General features: G+C 38.1%; 1 protein-coding gene across 4 annotated transcripts in view; it reads right to left on the bottom strand.

Moving 5' to 3' along the window:
* Positions 1-641: 641 nt before the first annotated feature.
* WASF1 (WASP family member 1) overlaps positions 642-19,693 on the bottom strand; it is an 87,859-nt gene continuing 68,807 nt past the window's right edge. For 3 of the 4 annotated variants that reach the window (XM_077175199.1, XM_054629416.2, XM_077175200.1), the window contains exons 3-9: positions 18,236-18,370; positions 8,963-9,116; positions 8,115-8,232; positions 7,146-7,318; positions 4,980-5,159; positions 3,033-3,670; positions 642-1,553 (exon numbers count right to left, since the gene is read on the bottom strand). In XM_077175199.1, coding sequence (XP_077031314.1) covers positions 1,396-1,553; positions 3,033-3,670; positions 4,980-5,159; positions 7,146-7,318; positions 8,115-8,232; positions 8,963-9,116; positions 18,236-18,370 — 1,556 coding nt within the window. In that variant the 3' untranslated portion in view covers positions 642-1,395. The remainder of the gene's footprint in view (positions 1,554-3,032; positions 3,671-4,979; positions 5,160-7,145; positions 7,319-8,114; positions 8,233-8,962; positions 9,117-18,235; positions 18,371-19,693) is intronic. The other variant, XM_077175198.1, reaches the window with a different exon arrangement.

Genomic DNA, 19,693 nt, shown 5'->3' on the forward strand with positions numbered 1-19,693 from the left:
ATTCAGAAATTGTGACAATATTTTTTCTTCCACAAAGCCAGAAAAGGTGTTACTGTTGCAGTTGAGAGTTTGAGTAGGTCAGACCACGTGCAAAACCACAGTGGAGGCTGAGATGGTGACAGTGAAGCTGGAAGCGTTGCTGTACACAGCTCCTACCCCAGTGTATCCCTCGGGAGTTTTGCCCAATTCCAAGAGAAGGCTAACAACCACATGTCCCTGCAAGCTGGTTTGTAACACATAGAACATTTAATGCTCCACCTTCAGAAATCTCAATCTGACTTTCAAGACTTATTATCCTCTATTACAGGATTCCATCTTCCAGGAACGAGATCACAGGATAAGAGAGCTCTTGCACCCTCTCATTCTTCCCTTCTCAACAGGCTTTTGACTATGTGTTCAGACTTGAAGGAGTTATTCCAGGGAAGCGAAACACAAAAGATGTGCAAAACATGCACTGCACTGCTAGACAGCACTTAAAAAATCATGTTTCATCAATCATGATTTTAACTGCTGCATCTCATCAAGATACACTGATGGGAAAATACTTTAACTTTGTACACCACAGATTAAATACCTGAAAACCAAGGATCTCTCAGGTATACCAGTGAAAAGCAGGCTTCATTGAAAGAGCAACACCCAGGAACATTTAAAATGAACCATTTATTAAATCAAACTGTTATTTTAACAGTTACATAAGTTACACAGCATGTTTAAGTCAAAAGATTTCACAAGGGGAAAAAAAATCTTTAAACTTTTATTATGCAGGCAAAAATAGTACCACACAATATGTACCTGGGAGGGAAGAAGGGAAGGGGAATCTCTAAACATTCAAATAAGGCCATAATTATTTAAAAACAACAATAAAACAATAATAAACCCCCCCAAAGATCCATTTGCTTTTCAGTGTGTTCAGTGCTGCTAACTATATGTACTTTTAGTATACAGGTGTGATCGAGGCAGTGATATTTTGATAGCTAGGTTTACTGTTTTAAAACACTATCAGAAGTGGAATAAGGCTCATTAGTACATACAGCTGCCCTTGGAATGTCAATCTCAGTTGCCTTCATCAACTTAAAATTCACAAAGTGCACAGTTAAGATATGCCAAAAAATTGAAACTGCTACTCTACCAACAGCTGCCCATGCTTAATACTTAGTGGTCTATTGGAACAAAGTATGTTCTTTCAAAAGAGATGTGTAAGAAAAGCCACTGTAAAACATTTAGTTTTGAAGATGCACTAGGAGCTCTTTGTAAACTGAAAAGTAGAAAAACATGGATTAATTATGTTAAGAAAAGAATACAAAAAACACTAGAAATGACCATCAAACTTCCAAAGAACAAGCACCACAATGGACATTAGCATTCGATTTTGCAGTGTACAGCAATGTAATAATTTTACTCTAGCCAATCTACTTCATCAAATTCTGAATCATCTTCTGAATCACTGTATTCCACAGCGATGCGACGGGAGAGGATGGTGGCGACGTCGTTCTCAATGCGCTCGTGCTTTGCTTCCTGCTCCCGCTGCTCCTCCACTTTGCGGAGCTGAATGCCTGGGAACATCAGAGCACAAACATGTCACCCTCCTCCTCCAGCACTGCAAATGGATTAAGGTCATGATTCACAGAATGCTTTGCAATCAAAATGAATACACAGGATGCTGTCCTGCTCAGGTAGAATTTTTTTTGTCAAGCTTTTAAAGAGAAGAATGTCAGAATTGCAGAGGCAGACAAGATCTTGAGTCCGTCTACTACAATATCCTGGTTCTGATTTTCCATTAAAATACATTTTTAGTACCACTCTAAGTGATTAAGCCATTTTGCTATTTGCATTTTCTAGACTCTCTATTCATAATTTTAATGTAAGTTTACAGCTATTTGAATATCCTAACAAAACAGGACCTCTTGTAACTCTGTTTTTTATCATGTAATGATTTGGTTTGGGATAAAGTATTACTTGGAGATCAAAGCTGTGGTACCTCAAGCCTTTGTTTTTTGGGTATGACTCGGTCAAAAGTGTTTTCAGCAATCACCGAGATTATACCAGCAGGCTCTATTTTCTCATTTTTGCTGACATTCTCTACGCATGTTCATGCACGCCTGTTGTACTCAGCTGTTGTCAACACTTCTTTAGACTTCAATGATGTTATCAATTCATGTGCATATAGACATGCGAAAATATTTTGAATTAGTGCTATAGCCTGTCTGCTGATATTACAGTACCATACAGATTCTGTGCTGTGCTATAGTGCAGGGGAAGAGAAGAAGAATGTAGGACTTGAAACACTTGAGAGATCTTAACTACTGAAAGACACCCCACCATCAAACAGCAGCACACACCAATGTGTGTTCTGATGCCAGTGGGGATTTTCCTGGCCATGGGCACCATGAGATGAAAGGTACAGCGGGCATACAGAACTCCTCATGAGATCATCAGGAAAACACTGCCCTGCAGCTCTGCCTTTCTCTTGCACTCTGCTATGGGCACCTTGCAATGCAAAGGCTGCTCCACTGCTGCACTGAGATCAGTGTCCAGATCAGATACTTAACAGCTTGAGGTCTTCAGCAATGATTTCTGAATGTCACTTATATCTTGTAATACAGTGACAGATGATCAAAATTCCAATGCCAATTGATCCGTTTCGCCTTTATCTAATAGTCTGTGAAAACCAATGTTTTTGTCTTCTACACAATTTGTAGATGATCAGAAACAGCTACATTTGCAGGTAAACAGAAATGGAAAGATAATCTCCACAGATCCACAGATCATCCACAAACACACGTACTTTTTTCTGTAATCTAACTTCCACAGAGAACCAGGTTTGCCATTCAAACTAAACATCTGATAAGTGAAATTACAAATTGAAAAAAAACTGTCTACTTGGCAATGCATACACTGTAGGGGATAGAAAACAGAAACAGACTTAAGATGCATTCCTCTAGCTTCTTACACATGTGAAATATTCCATCTCTCCAAGGTCACTATTTAGGTTTCTGAGACTGTTCTGTTTGCTGCTTCATAGCCAACGTTACCTTTCCGTATTGCTTCCAGCAGAACGCTCCTAGCATCACTGATCACAGGCAGAGTTGAAGGATGGCGTTTGGGCTCAGGAGCAGGAATCACTTGGGATGGTGGAGACGGAGGCATTATGGGTGCATGAGGGCCAGGGACAATGGTTGTGGGAGGAGGGTGCAGAACAGGAGGAGGGTGAGAAAGGTTTGCAACTGTGACAGGGGAGGAGGGTCTGATGCCAGGAGGTGGCAGGGGAGGAGGTGGGGGTGGTGGAGGAAGTCCCTGTACTTCAGCTTGTGGAGGAACTGGGTGAACAGGCAGAGCTTCGCACACCTGGGCGGCTCTGGGGACAGGGGGAGAGGGCTGTGCTAGGGGAGGAGCAACTGGAGGCGGAGCTGGATGAAGAACTCCAGGAGCTATCTGGAGAGGAGCTGGCGGAGGTGGCACAGCTGGGGCCTGCAGAGCAGCTGTGGGAGGGGGTGGTGGGGGTGGGACTGGGGGTGGAGGGGTGGAAGTCATTGCAGCTCTTAATGATGAAGTTGACAAAGCAGATGGAAGAGGTGGTGGTGGTGGTGGAGGAGGAGTGGGGCTCACAAACACCGGTGTTCTGCCTGTTGCTGGTGACTGAGGACGATTTTCTACCAAGCCAGGAGTAGAACTGCAACATCCAATAACAGAACAAAGTTATTAGCGCTAGAGAGTGGAAAAATAGTAATAGATTAACTTCTGCAACTTTAGAACATTGAAACCTGGGCATTAAAGAGCATTATGTACTATGATGATTTCAGGGTGTTTGTCCACACCTCATAAATAAGGATGTCTAATTTTCAGTATGGAGCTTGCAACGGGTTTCCAAAAGACCTCTGCCCAAATTCAGCTATTAAACAAATCTATGTTCTTATACAGTGTACCTGCATCTTGATCAAAGATTTCCTATACCTTTGATATAATTCTTCCCTGTTGTCCCTAAGTAAACCCAAATTATTTTTCTCAAGTCAGGGAACTAGCAGTTGATTAACTGTTTTGGTTCACAGAACTTTAAAACCAAACTAAAACAATGCAAACAGTGAGAACAAGTTAATTTGAAATATATATTTAAGGTGTGATGAAAAAATGAGTGAGACTAATATTAAAAGTCATCAGTACTGCATACAGAGAGGTACAGTTACATGATAGATACTCATAACAGGACAATAAATAGGTGAACTGAAGAAACAAGAGAGAACAGTAAATTTATTTTCCTGAAAGACCACTAGAGGATTTTAAACTGTTGTGGTAAATTAATCTAAAGAGTGATGCATTTTTGTGTATGATCTCCTAAGCAGCAAAAATCACCCATTTCAAGAGACTAACATCTTGCTGATGTAACAACCCCATCTGAATTAGCTATCCCCTATTCTAAGCTGTATGTGCCTGACCATAAAATAAGGCTTTTGGTATAAAAAAATAGGAGAGTGACAAAGAAATTTTCACCTCTAGAAAATATTCTATGTATGTATCCACTTCTGAAAAGGTACAAAGAAGTAGGGGGAAAAAACCCCACTTTGGGAGAGAGAAGCACTTACAATTTAGCAAATGCAATGAATACATAGTTTTGACAGCTGTCTTACTGTGATATATTCTTCCTTTCATGTAGGCTGAAACACATCTCAGTTGTACAAATTTCCAAAACTCCAAAGCTACATCCTGAAATGTCAACATATTTCACAGAAGCATTTTCCATATAGCTTTTGGTCTTGCCATTTAACTCAGAAGGCAATACGGTCGCAGTATTGATGGCAAGCTGAGGCCTTTCTCCACCCTATGGGATTTAGGTGCCACCTTCCCACCCAGCTCCCGGCGGCCCTGTTCCTGCAGGCACGCTGGGATTCATGGGCAGCACAGAAATAATGCTGACAGCTATCAGCAGGGGGGTGGATAACCAAACCAGCCCCAGGAGAAGTGCACGTGGCCTGTGTGGCCGGTACCTGACGCAGGGAGGCACGGGCTTGGCCTCGGCGGCGCCGTGCATGGGGGGCGGCGGCGGCGGCTCGTGGGGCCGCACCAGCACGCGCTCCTCGGCTCTGCTCAGCAGCTCTGACATCTGGCTGTAGGGCAGGGCAGAAAGGGAATACGACCCGTCAATGTGGTCCACGTAGGCTTGGGATCTGTAAAAAACAGGGAGAAATGATCCAATTCACCTTCAGCAGGAGGCAGTATTGGTGCCCTCAGCCACTGTTCTACACTTCAGTCTGATTCTGAATACAAGTATCTTCTCTCCACTAGTGTTGCATATTATACAGCGTGGCTTTTCAATAATTCATCCCACTTTCCCTGTTATTACTTCTAGCAGCTCAAGGGTTTGATTTTGACAGGTATATCAGATAGTTTCTACAGTGTGTGTGTGACCTTAGTGTTTATTAGACACATTATTTTGAGTTAAATAAACACAGCAATACAATCAGAACTCCTCTTATTTTACCACATTCATGAAATGTCCATTGATGTTTCATGGTAGAATTTACAACTGAATAATTTAGCTGAACTTCTGTCAGAGAATCTTTATTCCAATACATACAGAGAACTTGCTGCTTTAATAGACACAGGACTCAATCAATATCTACTATTGAGTACTAGCACTAAATAAAGATGATTCAACTTGTTAATGACAACTTTAGACACACCTCAAGGATCTGATCAGTTAGTAAATTTTAATTAACTATTCAATTACAGAATTTTATCTTAAAAAAATTCTATTAAATTCAGAGCAAAAGTGTTTGTAGAACACTTTCCAACAAGTAGAGCAACACTCTACATTTCCACATACTGCCACCCCTGTAGTAGCTAAGCCAATTAAATTCTTCAGGGGTGAAAATCTTTCTCATTTATTTCAAAGTATGGTGCTGTTCTGTATCTGAACAACATGTTCTGCACATGCAGTGCTCCCAAGCACTTCAGCGTTATTAATAATTGCATTACTAGTACTGAGATAATCAAGGTTTAGGCCAGGGTCCTGGATATAAAACAAGCATGTCTAAAGTGGAACCCAACATACAACATAACAAAAGGACAGCAGGAAAGCAGATGTTTCTGCCAATGACTTGACACAGCAGCTTACAGAGATTCTATAAAGCTGTTCCTAGAAAAATGCTAATCACCATAACTTAACTTGTACCCCACTGAGTGAAACACACTGAGAGCATTTTCCATTCTGAATTGAGCTAAGTTTTCTACAAGCAGGTTTTTCTACTTTTCAGGCAACAAACACTCTCTCCTAGAGTTGTCATAATTGCTCACCATCACTACTGAGCTTGTTTGAAGGCCTTATAAAGCTAAACAAAATACTCTCATGGTGTGCTTTTGACCACAGAAAGATAGGGGAAAAAATTAACCAGTTTTTGGGAGGACAATGAATATTTTTTAATTTAAAAAAAACTCAACAAAACAAAACACCCAAAACCCCCAAACCAAAAATTATCCCCAAATTGCCTAACATTACTTGTCAGCCCTCTTTGCTATTAGATGTTTCTTGGTTGGTAAAATGGACTTGATTTTGCACCAAGACCAGAAGCATAAGCACAGCAGGTGTTTGGCATGTGAAATGCTACTTTTAGCCACCAGCAAATACACGCTGTGAAATGAGAATTCAACAGGTTGGATTTTGTAATAGGCTATAACCAGAAATGTCAATCAAATCAGGGATTTGTTCAAGAGTAAAGGGAAGCTCAGCATTCTCATTTGAGTTCCAAGTGGACGTTTGTTCACATCACACACACGATATAGTCTTGGCAGTGTCTGCTCAAGAAAAATCAAGAGGCTGGAACAATGGGGATTTTGTGGGTCAGGACTGGAATGCAGTGACACACCTGGGTGCAAGCTTGCAGCAGCGACACTACACCTCCATCAAGCTGCAGAGGACAGCACATCCTCTAGGATACAATGAGGATACATGGTACCCTTAAAAACAACAACATAGTAACTACTGCTTTATAGACACCCTAAGAATTCCAAAACTGAGTTTTGATTAAGCTAAAACAGTGATTTCCAGTGCATTTCAAGGGGAGCAGTAGCATCTCATCACTGACCACTTCGCATGCATGTTCACTACACAGTATGAATACACTTCATAAAGGATAGAAAAAACAAAAAGGAACCTTGATTCAAAATGTGAAGCTGGGCCATTAGCAACTTCAATGTGCTTATGTAAGAGGTTAGCATCATCTTCTGCCAGCTCTGGACCTTGGGCTAGCTTCTGCCACTCTCTCCGTCTGTCATGAGGTGCCCTTGGCACTTTCTCTGGTTCGTGAGGGCGATCTAAATTTTTCTGCTGTAGGAGAGTTGTGCAAACAAAACTGACAACTGAGACAGTGTTTTTTAATTACTTGCATATAAACATCAGCCACAAAATTATGAAAAACAATCTCATTTCAAATGCAAGAAAAATTAGCTTTCAGGCTAAACATAATATGTAGACCAGAAAGACTTGTAAGAGCCAGAAACATCAGACTAGTGGCTAACAACCTGAATAATATGGAGAAAAATGCCTGTTAAATAGCTTTTCATTCTAAGTCTGAAATCAAATTATAAATCTGACACTCATATTTACTCTCTCTACTACATATGAAACATACAGAATAATGGTCAAATAAAAAAGTAGTATTACCATTTACAAAAGTGCTTAATTTTAAGAAAATATAAGCAACGTATTTTATTCCTACTAATTTCTTTCTAGTTTAAACATATCTATTAGAATGTCATTCAAGCTTTTTCACCTGTAAGACTGTCAAAATTTTGTCTTACAAAATAAATGTTCAAGTGAAACTCTTTACTCCTGCTGTATTCCTCCTTCTTTTCTGAGTCATTGCTAGAGTACTTACAAACTTTGGCAAAAGTTGGTTATGTTAAGACAGCGTGAAAGCTTTAGGTTCTTCTATAATATTTTACTACTGCTGCTATTATTATTATTATTTAATTGTTAAAGTTGGTGGAACTGAATGAATACAAGTAGCTTTAGTTGAATAGATGGCTCTGTCAAGTCTGGATTGCTATTAAAGTACCATATCTGCAAGCAAACCCTTTCTAGGAAAAAACAAAGAGAAGCCATATAAAGTTAACATATGTACCTTCTGCTTCCTCTTTTCTTTTCTTTTGTCCTCTGTGTCCTGCAACATTTTTTCCTTCCACAGATCAAAGAAATATGAAGGATTGGTATAGAACTTCAAACCCTCTTTTCCATCATCCCTGAAATACAGTGACACAAATAGAGCATACTGTTTCTTTGACAAGACATGAATCCAAACAATAAGACAAAGCAAGGGCATATTAAGGAATATATAGTATCTCAGACCCTGAAATGTTTTATTGAGGAACACAAAAGAGGTGATCATTGACCTCCTGCACCAGCACTTTTTACTATCTTTCCTGGCATTCAAGGTCCTAATTTTAAAAAGATAACTTTAACAGAAGCTCCAGACAAAAAAAAAAAAAAAAAGAAAAAACAACAAAAAAAGTGTGTCATAAATCAGAGAACTCCCACTCCAATAACTCAAATCTTGCTGTTAAAATATTGAGCAATTTTGTGTGGCTGCTTATGTTCAGCTACTGATTCAAACTGAAATCTCTGGGACAGCAAACAATATTCATTTCCATTGAAGACCCTTCTTTCTACATACTTACCTGTTTAATTTCTTCACTTCACATGCAAGTACATTACATGCTTTAATAAATACAGAATTTAAAAACTACTTTTTCCTACCATGTTACACAAAGTTAAGATTTGAGTAAAATGGAGTAAAGTTTCAATGCTTACAATGTCTTCTGCTGCTCTCATTCATCCAGCAGCTTCACAGCTTTCTAGCCTGGCTCCTTAAATATTCAAGTGCTACTCCATGTGAGCAAGGTGCCTGAATATATCCTCTCTATTACATAAAATAAGCTGGGCATTGATTTGGATTAATTTTGTTCCACTAACCTGTAAGGGGTGAGAATGTTAAGCGGAGGAGGCTGTTCACAGATGTCATAAGTTTCTTGCAAAGGAATTGGCAGAGTTTTGCGGTCAAACAGCTGCTGGTCTTGTATCGTGGAACTCCGGAAAGCTTTTCTCATTGTAATGTCCTGCAGTGACACTGAAAGGGGATATTGCCATTTAAAAAAATCCCACCAGATACATTTTGTTTGGATTAATCTGGAATTGCCTAATGTTGGTTAAAATACAAAGCACTACTGCTTGCATCTTGGGCCTTTTACAGCAAATACAGACTCATCTAGCACTATTGCCATGGCAAGATATTGTCAGACTGTGTGACAAACATGGCTGTAATGTTCTAGCATATCATCCTCTATTTAGCTTCACAGGAAATTTTTTCTCACCTAAATAGATATCAGAACTCTGTCTCTCCTAAGTAGTTCAACAAATTGCATACTGTAGCTGTAAAATATCATTCAATAGTTCAGAAGTACCTAATAACATTTACCAACTCCATTTCAAAAACCTTTTGCTACTAAAAACTGCTCTCTACCTTGAGGTATAGATTTTACCTTTATGGCATCAGCAAGCCAACTTTGCATTCCTTGCATGTAGGCAGCAGCAGTTCCACTGAGGGCCCACTGAGATGCCAAACCAGAAAATCACTTAAGCTTATGCTACTGAGATCAATGGGCTTTAATGGGAGGTAAATCTATGTTGCAACACATGAAAATAGTCAAATGCTTTTTAATCTGTTTAATCAACATGAGCCTTCTCTGTCTAATTCAGAGCCACCTTGACTTTTAAGCATAGTCGTTAGGAATAATCAATTACCTTTATGTAAGATCCACAGGAAAACAATACTACACGAACACAACACATTAAACAGGGATTTCAACTATTTTTATCCACTCCTGGTAAAGCCTACATATCTATCTTTCTCAATTTCAAAAGAAGCTTTTCTATTTCATTAAAATTTAGATAAAGATTAATGGAAAAGTGACCACAACTGATAAGCTTTGCACTTTTAATTCTGGAAACAGTATACCTATTTAGTCTCATATTTCTCTCCCTCCCTGCTCTTCAGTTACTGCACCTGTGAAGTCCAGGTGTGCCTAAAAGCTACCCTTGCAACCAGCATGAGACTCCCATTAGATAAAGCAGCAGATCTTTTCATTAGCTTGGGCTCTTTCTTTAAAATCACAAATAATGCTGAAAACAGTTTTCTGACATAGTAGCAAAGAGTACTTTCAGCACATAGACTTTATCTATAAATAATTATGTTTATTTCATAGAAACAGGTTGGTAGTAATGCCCCTTTATGCAAGATGAGAGGACAACTCTACCCCTGCCCTGCTATCACTAGGGCCTTTGGCAACAGTTTAAAGAAAACCTGTTTAAGCTGAAAACTGTTTTTCACTCGAGTTCCTGTAACACATACAAGTGTTCACACACATATGTACATACACCAAGCTGGATTTCTACTGTGTGATCACAAAGGGGCAGAAAGCAGGATTTTTTCCAGAAAGCTTGCAATTCCTGGAATATTCTGTCTTCTTACCTAAGCATATTGGCAACATCCTTTTTGAGGCTAAAGATGGGATTTATTTGATTTTCAGCTTGGCTTTTGAAGTTTATTACGCTTGGCAAGGTTGTGTATTCCTGGAGAAGTTTCCTCCTTTTTACCCTTAGGTTCTAATTCATCACAGTGTCTTTTATTCTTTTTAGTAGCTTTAATTAGCTGCTCAGAAGCTTTTTAAAGTGTGTGAAAGAAGTATTATAATGTCTGAATGTCAGCTAGGAGTCCCAGTTTCTGTAGGTATTTCTGCAGTCATAACTAACCCTATATATTTTGTACCTGTCATGAAGTACAGGTTGTTATCAGCTGGCAAAAGTTCAGTTAGAATAACTGAGGTTTAAAAATTTAAGTCTAAAATTTAAGTCTTAGATCGTTTTATACTTCAGCTGCTTTTCCTTTGGGTTGTTGGTTATACAAATAACACCAAATGTACTTGCTCAGAGTTGCTTGGCAATCCTGCAAGATTTCTAACTGTCATATATTGGAGATATTTCCCACAAAAGTAAAACTTAGTACACTTCTCTTTGAACCTGTGTACATTCTGAAGACAATGAACTTAATCAATTTGTTCTAATAAATAAATACAGTACTTTGGTTTAATATTAAAACCCTCACAGAGTTTGTATGTGACAGAGTATGTGACACCATATTATTGACACTGTTCTACAAACTCCTTATTAGCATTCCATCTCTTCAATGAGCAGGCACAGACAATCTAATTCATAATTTCCCTTTTCTTGCTTAAAACTCTACATTTTGTACACACATACAGGGGATAACACACCAGAGAATAATCAATCAATCAATCCCCAACAAGCATAATAATTTTCTCTTTAAACCTAAGACACACAGCAGAAGGCTTCAGGGAAAAGACACACTGTAGAATTTCAAGCAGCAGTTCCTATGCTGATGACCCGTACCAGGCATTCCCTGAAAGGCACACCATTATTCCAACCAACAGAGCACATCAGGACAGAATTACTCAGGAAAGGGAAGGAGGTGGCATGCAGCACAGGGAGAATCCTGACATGGATATAAGTTGCCTACCCAGAGGGATCAGGTAAATCCCGTGTCACACACCCAGCCTAATCCTGGGCTGTGCACAGTCCAAAGCCACTTGTTCAGCTTGCCAGCTGGCAAAGAGACAAGAGCCCTGCGTGCTTTACAGCCTCAGCAGGGGGAAGAGGTGGAAACCTGGCTGGTGCCACAGCCACCCAGCTCTGGCTGAGTGATAAACTGGCACTGCCAGGGCACTGGGCAGACAAATTGCATGTATGAATTCAGGTGCAAGAAGAGATGAGCAGCTGAAGGAGGAGTTGGAAAAGCTGCAGGCATTTGACTTGATGATGGTAAATTTAGGCTTCCAGTTGCTTAATTCCTAACTAGCACAGAACTTTTTGTACAGCCCAAGATCCTAAATTTGATATGGATATATTTTTCTGAAAGTCCACCTACTACACCACTTGTGCTCACTGCAATTAACAAAAAACGGGGTCTTAAATAATTTCCTTAAATGTTGAGATATTCACAATTTAATTTGAAGATTCATTCAACAATCTAAACAAATGTCTGTCTTTATTGTGTCTGTTGTTTGGATTGTATGAAAAGATGTATTATATCAGCCAATCTAACCCTCTGTGCACAACAATATTTTCCACATAAGCAAAAACTGTCTGTCAGAAAGCTAAACTGTAAACCTTTTGTACACTTGGTTTTGAAAAAGAGATGCCAGTCCATTTTTACTTATAATCAACAACACACTGGGGGGTGGAGGGTATTTAAATTGTGCTATGATGAGATACAATAACTGTGTTTCTTTTGGGGTAAAGTGAAAAATAAATAAAAGCACATCTGTAATGTACATACTAAATAATGTTTTATCTCTTGGCAAGCATCTCATTAAACTGCAATCCCCAATTTGCAGTAAAAGTCAGGTATAGAGCTCACCACAGCACTGACAGAAAGCAGCTACATTTAACTTTTCAAATACATTAATTACTACATTTTACTTCACCAGAAGAAAAAAAAAGTGACTAGATTTATTTTTATTCTTTTACAGTTACTCAACTACACAATTTATGATTGGGTTCTAGGCCAAAAAATATCATTCTCCTAAAGAGAGTAAATAAAGAAATCATATATATTCCTCTTAGAAACTTGTTCTCTTAATACTTTTTGCAGAATTTCATCCTGGCAGCTTTCAAGACTGTAAACTCTTGAATATCACAGCTGTGACTCCCTGCAGAATTAAATGACTAGGGGAGGTTTCACACAAATCAGGGGACTTGGTTGCCCGATACAATTCCCTTTCTCTGTTCAAAATCTTACCCAGCAATTTGAAAAGTGCAAAGAGGAAAAAATGTCACTCTCAAACAAATAACTTACTTGTAAATTTCCCACTAAAGGTAATTAATTGGTAGGGAGTGGTGCTGTTGAAAATTCTATTAAGGTAAAGATTTCTGTGATCAGTTCCTAAAGACACTGCAATCTCAAAGTCTGATTTCTACTTTATTTATTTTATACTTTTAATGATTTTCCATTTAAACAATGACCAGAATGCACACATCTTAGGTTTCTCTGCCATCAGAATACTCTGACTGTGGATTTGATAGCTGCTAAAGAGAGACATTATTTCTGTAGATCATACATGATTTTTGGGCTTGTCCCCTACACAAGAAATAGAAATTTTCTGAAATACTGTTCTAAAAAATTCCAAAACAGCTCAAGAACTTTTTGGACAGAGAATGTACATAGCTTAACTACTACAAGTAAACAAAAAGATGTTAGAGCAATCATTTTAGGAGGACTCAGAAGCTGCTTCAAATGCAGCATGTAGAACAAGCAAGTCCTATTAAGATGTGAATCACCCGTGGGCATCAAGCACTGAATCTGCTGGTAAGTCTCAACAAAACCACCACATTGTTTAACAAATGGTATTTTGTCCCTCTTTTTATACACAAAATATGCACTATCATGGTCCTACCATGGAACTATTAAGCCTTGGACACACTAATTCAAAACTGATTTACTTAAGATTTAATCAAGGGCCTAAGAGAATTGGAGAAGGAACATGGAGAGCAGTTGAAGCCCAGCCCACCAGCTCAGAATCTTGAGAGGGAGACACACTCAAATCCAACTTTCTTTAAGTAGCGATGTGCAAGGAAAAGAGACCTGCTATATAATTTAACAGTCTTCATTTGCCTTGGAGGGTAACATTTCTAATGAATGAATTGACAATAGTGTTACTCTCCACTTAATATAGCACATGTGGAGATCATGACCCAATTTTCATGTGCTCCCCATTCTCAGATTACATTTACACTCTTCTATACTCAGCAAAATCTTCTTCAGAGGCTAAAGACAGTGAGCTGCCCCTTAATTTGTGGTTTGCTACCCTTTCCTTCTAACTCTCACAATGGCCTGAGTATCCAGACTTTGAAGTTGACCAAGTCTCCCATTTCCAGCAGTATACAGACCACAATTATCTGTCAAGTTTTTTAGGTTTCTCCCCACCAAATGCTACCTCTCTTTCCCCATAGCAAAACAACAAATCTGTTTCTGGCATTGGTCCAGCCAAACTTCTGAACTACTATTGTTTTAATGACAGGGCAATATTTATAGAATGTTTAGAAAAACAACTAACACATGTATTCAAAGGCAGAAGCCTACTGAAACACAATTCACTTTCCTGAAATGTGCCAGGCTGCTCACCCACAGCACTTCTGCCACTAGGTTTATTTAAGTTGCTTGTCACAGTTGTAACAAATATGCTATGGAAATCAAGAATTTGATACACTGTCTTTGAGATTAAAATCCTCTCTGGTTTGAGGTTTAAATAGAATTAAGCAGGTCAAAATGAAAGAAGCACTAAATTAATACCAAAATAGTCTGATAAACTCTGAATTTATGAATTTTCCTTCTGCCCTGATATTATTTATTTCTGAGTGGTACAAAACTATTTTCCAATACCTCATGAATACATCAGAGCTGTACCATGTATCAGCCTTTCAAAAAAGAACCACATAATTGTTAAAATTAATATTCTTTTCAAAACTGTCAGATTTCTAAAACTATGCCATTTTTCACTTTCAGCAGTACTTCACACTTAAAAGGCACAATTAAATTCATGAAAATTTGATCAATTAAGAGAAGTATTATTATACTGATGCAATTTGCATATATATGGACAGAGTTAGTAATGCTCCCTATAAACTATATATTTACTATTTACTATAAAGTAAATACTAAAATGAAAAATGGTTGCAAAGAAACTATACTCAGGATTTATTTTCTCACCTATGAGGACACCTTATATTGCAGGGCTAGTGAAGCTGTTGACCTTAGTTCAACTTTATAGCAAGAATGTGTTTTCTCAGTCCTAAAAGGACCCCAAATATTACTCTTGCATACATATGGGTTTGTTTCCCATACAACTGAAATAAAGTTGAGTTTACTGATGGAAAGCAAAAGATTTCTTTTTGTCTGCATACAAGTTTGGTATCTTCTGAGGGTAAAACCCACATGTATATGAAAATAATAAAGTATTTTTTAAAATCTATTAAAATATGAAATTAATAACATTGAGAAATCAAGAATTTGAAAACAGTGTAATAATTCAAAGCAAACCAAGTTGATAGCAACTCTTTTATGACAGAAAAATTGGTCATGAGGAGTTGGACTCCTAAAGATACAATCGTAACCTTGGTTTTATTCTTTCACAGAGATGCTGTAATAATTCAAAATGAGAAAACACACAGACTGTTCAAACAAATTCAGAGCTTTTTATCACTCTGACTCTGCCAGAAACATCTTGCCAAGTATCTGCATCTCGTTTAGTGAATCTGACTTGGGCTGTTTTTGTTCATGCCACTTAGCTTTAAATGAATCTTAATTTCTTTCTCTTGTGTAATAGCATGGGGCCAAAGGAACCCATTAAATCTTCTATTACTGCCTCCTGGCAAAGAGCAGATGAGACTCATTTCACAAGTATATCCCATTTTACTCATGCTGTTAGCTAAGTAGAAGTACTGAAAGTTGCTTAATTCTTGCATAGTGAGTTAAAAAAGGTAAATTCAAATATTCTCCCCCTTCCCTCCCCTTTATGTATTAACATCCTTCAGCTATTCTAGTCCACACTAGGACTAAACCTAAACTATTTGTGATGGATTTCTGAAGTCAAGCCCAAAACAGTATACTGAAGGGAAAAAGTTTCCTGATCCCTAACTTTTAAGGAAATAGAATATCAAATGTCTCCTCATTTCCTTTGTCCTCATCTGGTGACTCATTCCAGGCAGACATTTGTGAATAAGGAGCACTGGGTACAGCTCCAGGACTGGATATTCTTAGGTTAATAAAAACAGTAATTTAACAGCTCCTGACACTGAGGACTGCATGTGTCCCTCTGAAGTACAAGCAGTCACTGCCATTCTGTGGTGTGACACACAAATCCAGGGGATCAGGTTCAAATCACCCTGAGCCACACTGCACTTCACTGTGAGGATCTATTCCCAGCCCTGTTTCCTTGACTGCAGTCTGTACCTTTCTTTAGCTATACAGTGTAGCAAACACTACAGCATGCACAGTTCTGTGAAAATGTGCTGGTATGGTGCATTGGGGACTACACACTATTTAAAACTACTTCTAGCAATTCTTTAACATCAAATAGTTACGGATTTTTGGTCCTGAAACCTAGAGCCAAACATGTAAAAGGCCTTTTACATAGCACAGTACAATTTTCTTGCTACTGTGTAATATCCCTGGATGCTTTAACTCAATGGCTTACTATGGTCTCTCCATTCCATGGAAATGTGAATGATTAACATATCAGATATGATATATCAACATACATCCCCTTCTGATTTGAACCAAATCTAGGCTGTCAAGAGTAAATGCGGAAACGCCATTAACGTTCCAGAGTGTTACAGTTTTTACAAGATTACAACTGCTGACAATTTATATCATACATGGAAAGGGTTTTTTATCATTATTCAATCATAGCAAAAATGCCCTGGTTTGGGCAGGAGGAGATTTCATTTTTTCCTAGTATCTGGTATAGTGCTGTGTTTGGGATTTAGGATGAGAATAATGCTGATAACACACTGATGCTTTATTATTGCTGAGCAGTGGTCAAGGACTCTTCAGCTTCTAACTCCACCCTACCAGTGAGCAGGATGGGGGGGCACAAGGAGCTGGGAAGAGACCCAGCCATGACAGCTGACCTGAACTGGCCAAAGAGACCTTCCATACCATATGGTGTCATGCTTAGCACATAAACCCAGGGGAAAAGGTGTCTGGGGGCTGGGCTGCTGCTCAGGAACTGGCTGGGCACCACCATTGCCAGTGACTGCATTGTGCATCACTTATTCTGTATATACTAATATTATTATTGATGTTTTCCCTTCCTTTTCTATCCTATTAAAATGTCATTATTTCAACCCACAAATTTTACATTTTTTTCCTCCCTGATTATCTCCCTCCTCCCACTGTGGAGCAGGGGTGAGCAAGTGGATGTGTGGTGTATAACTCCCTGCCAGGTTAAACCACAACAATTGGAAAAAGAGGTATACAAGAGTGATTTATGCTCAGTTATCAAGAGACTTGGAAAATCCCATTAATGTAAGAATTCCCCTAGGCAAGTCATGATTTTGTGGAAAATCTGCTACTAGCTGTGAGCAGCTGTCTTTCAAAACCTGTTCTAAAATTAATGTCACACGAAATACAGAATCAAAAATTCCCCTTGCTTAATTTTGCTACTAGTGAAATTCTGACATCTATAACCAAAGACAACCTGAAGACCACACTTCTGGTTTGACACTTCAATTTTCTGTATACACAACTGTAATCACACAATCTAATAATACAAAATTATTATATCTAGACATTGAGAACTGAAACAGCTTTCTGTAGTTTAAAATTGGATCCCACAAGCAATCTGAAGTTATTCTTCATGATGGGGTGTTCCTCTTCTTTCTAGGTCTTAACCACATGGTTTAGAACACTCTAAATTAAATTTTTTGGAGGTTACAAGATTTTTCACAGTTGACCTGTGACCAACAGATATCAATGAAGGCAAAAAAGCTTCATGGCATTTATGCATTAGGTGGTCCAACAAACCCTAGGCATCCTTTAAAATTCCACACAAATTCTATCTTACAGGCATGAGCTGATGACTTCTGAGAGTACTTGTTTTTTCAGTGCTAACCAATATTTACAATACTTAAAATTATTTAGGAAGAGTCCAAGAGGTTATGCAGCAGTAATAAATGAAGCTATACAACTAGAACGTTATTCAGAAAGTAAGATGGTACAAGTTAAATGCCAAAACCCTACTTGGACAAATGTTTACATTCCATGAGAATTAATAGAAAGGTTTAAAAAGTGTATAGACTTATCTCTAAGCATTCACATAATATTACATAATATTATTAATATTCTAAATATGCAATACTACTGAAGTGACAGATACTCCTGTAGCCATTTTTATGTAAATTCTTTAGCATCATTCAGTAACCATGAAAATGCAGAGCTCAGAAAGCTGCTCAGGGCTATAAAAAAGCCTGTAGCAGAAATTGAACTGGACCTTTCTTATGATGCTTTGCTGTGTGTTCTTATAAATATGATTTAAACTATTACTTCCATTTCACCTATCAGTGCTGTCTGAGTGACAAAATAAGAAATCCTCCCTGCAGGAGGTAACTTACATTCCTCTTCCTTTGGATCGAGTTGTGTAACACTGACAGACAAGCGATCTACACGTTCCTGTAAGGAGTTGACTCTAAATGAGAAACTGTGTGCTTCATTGAAAAGTTCACCAAATATATCTTCAGCATATTTACCTGAAACATGGGAAAAAAAATATTCAAGCATACCACAAGACAGGCAAATGATTTCCTACTGTTTTAATTAAATAATTCTAAGATGCATGAGTATCATTGTAACAACCTGCACTTACTGAGCCCATTAAGAGTCCTTTAGAAAAGCAAATAGAAGTGAAATACTTACTATGCAACTTATTTATCAGAAATGAAATTATTTAATACATTACAGGACAGATATTCAGCTGCCATAAAATAATTTAACTATGCTGATATGCATGGAACTAGACTGCAGTTTCTTGGATATTTCTAAATGGACAACTTCCAACATCCGAAGCTGCTCCTGTCTGAGTGATAACTAATCTTTGAATTTACTTCAACACTGTTCTCAAAATGAAGCACTGCTTCCACTCCTGCTGTACAGAGAACTTTACAACAAAAAGGAAGATCAGATATTCATATCTAAATAAATTAAAACCAGCCTATTCAAAAATACACACTAAAATAATCCTACCTTGAAAAATCCAAATTCTAGTAACTGACCCATTTACACTGAAGTAAAAAAAAATCCCAAACAACCAAAGAAATCTCTTTTGTTCACATCAACAGACATCATATTTTTAGCACAAAAGAGCAGAAGATTCAAATATTGCCAGGAAAGGATCAGTAATTGGTTTCTCTGCTACAGAGTACTCCCCATACTGCTTCTAATGCTCTCAAGACTCCATTTGAAAAGTCTGCCTATGTCACTGGAAAAACCCCACCAGAATACACAGCAGAATGTGTAGCCACACTTCTGAAATACAATGCGATAGCTTTCAAAGCCTTCTATGATACTGTGCATATGTAATTCATGTACTGTTTGTGCACTTATGTTGGTTTTGGAAGTATAAATCTCACAAATTTCTAACTACCTGCTTTGCATTCAAGTTCTGACAGGTATAAAAGAAAAGGATAGCTGTGGAAATTCTGCCTTTGGTGAGCAATACATCTGGAAGTATACATAAAAACAAGGACATTTTTATATAAACACATCAAAAGAACAAAAATTAAATCCCTTCAGGTACTGTGGAAACTACTTAAAGATGCTATGCAGTAAGCACAAGGCCAGCACATACCATTTATTAACTTAGGTAACAGCAACAGAAAACCAGCATGACTATACACAATGGAATATAAAAGACGGTATCAGAAGAAATGTACCAAAGAAGAAAGTAGAAGAGGAACAACTAGCAAACTAACAATAAATATTTCTTCAAAGACATGAGGAATAAGAAAGCCTGCCAAGGAGTCTGCAGAGCAGACTGGCAATGAAAATATGAAGGAATACAGAGAAGACAAGAC

Source organism: Agelaius phoeniceus, chromosome 3 (assembly GCF_051311805.1).
Source record: "Agelaius phoeniceus isolate bAgePho1 chromosome 3, bAgePho1.hap1, whole genome shotgun sequence".
In the NCBI taxonomy this organism is placed as follows: Eukaryota; Metazoa; Chordata; class Aves; order Passeriformes; family Icteridae; genus Agelaius; species Agelaius phoeniceus.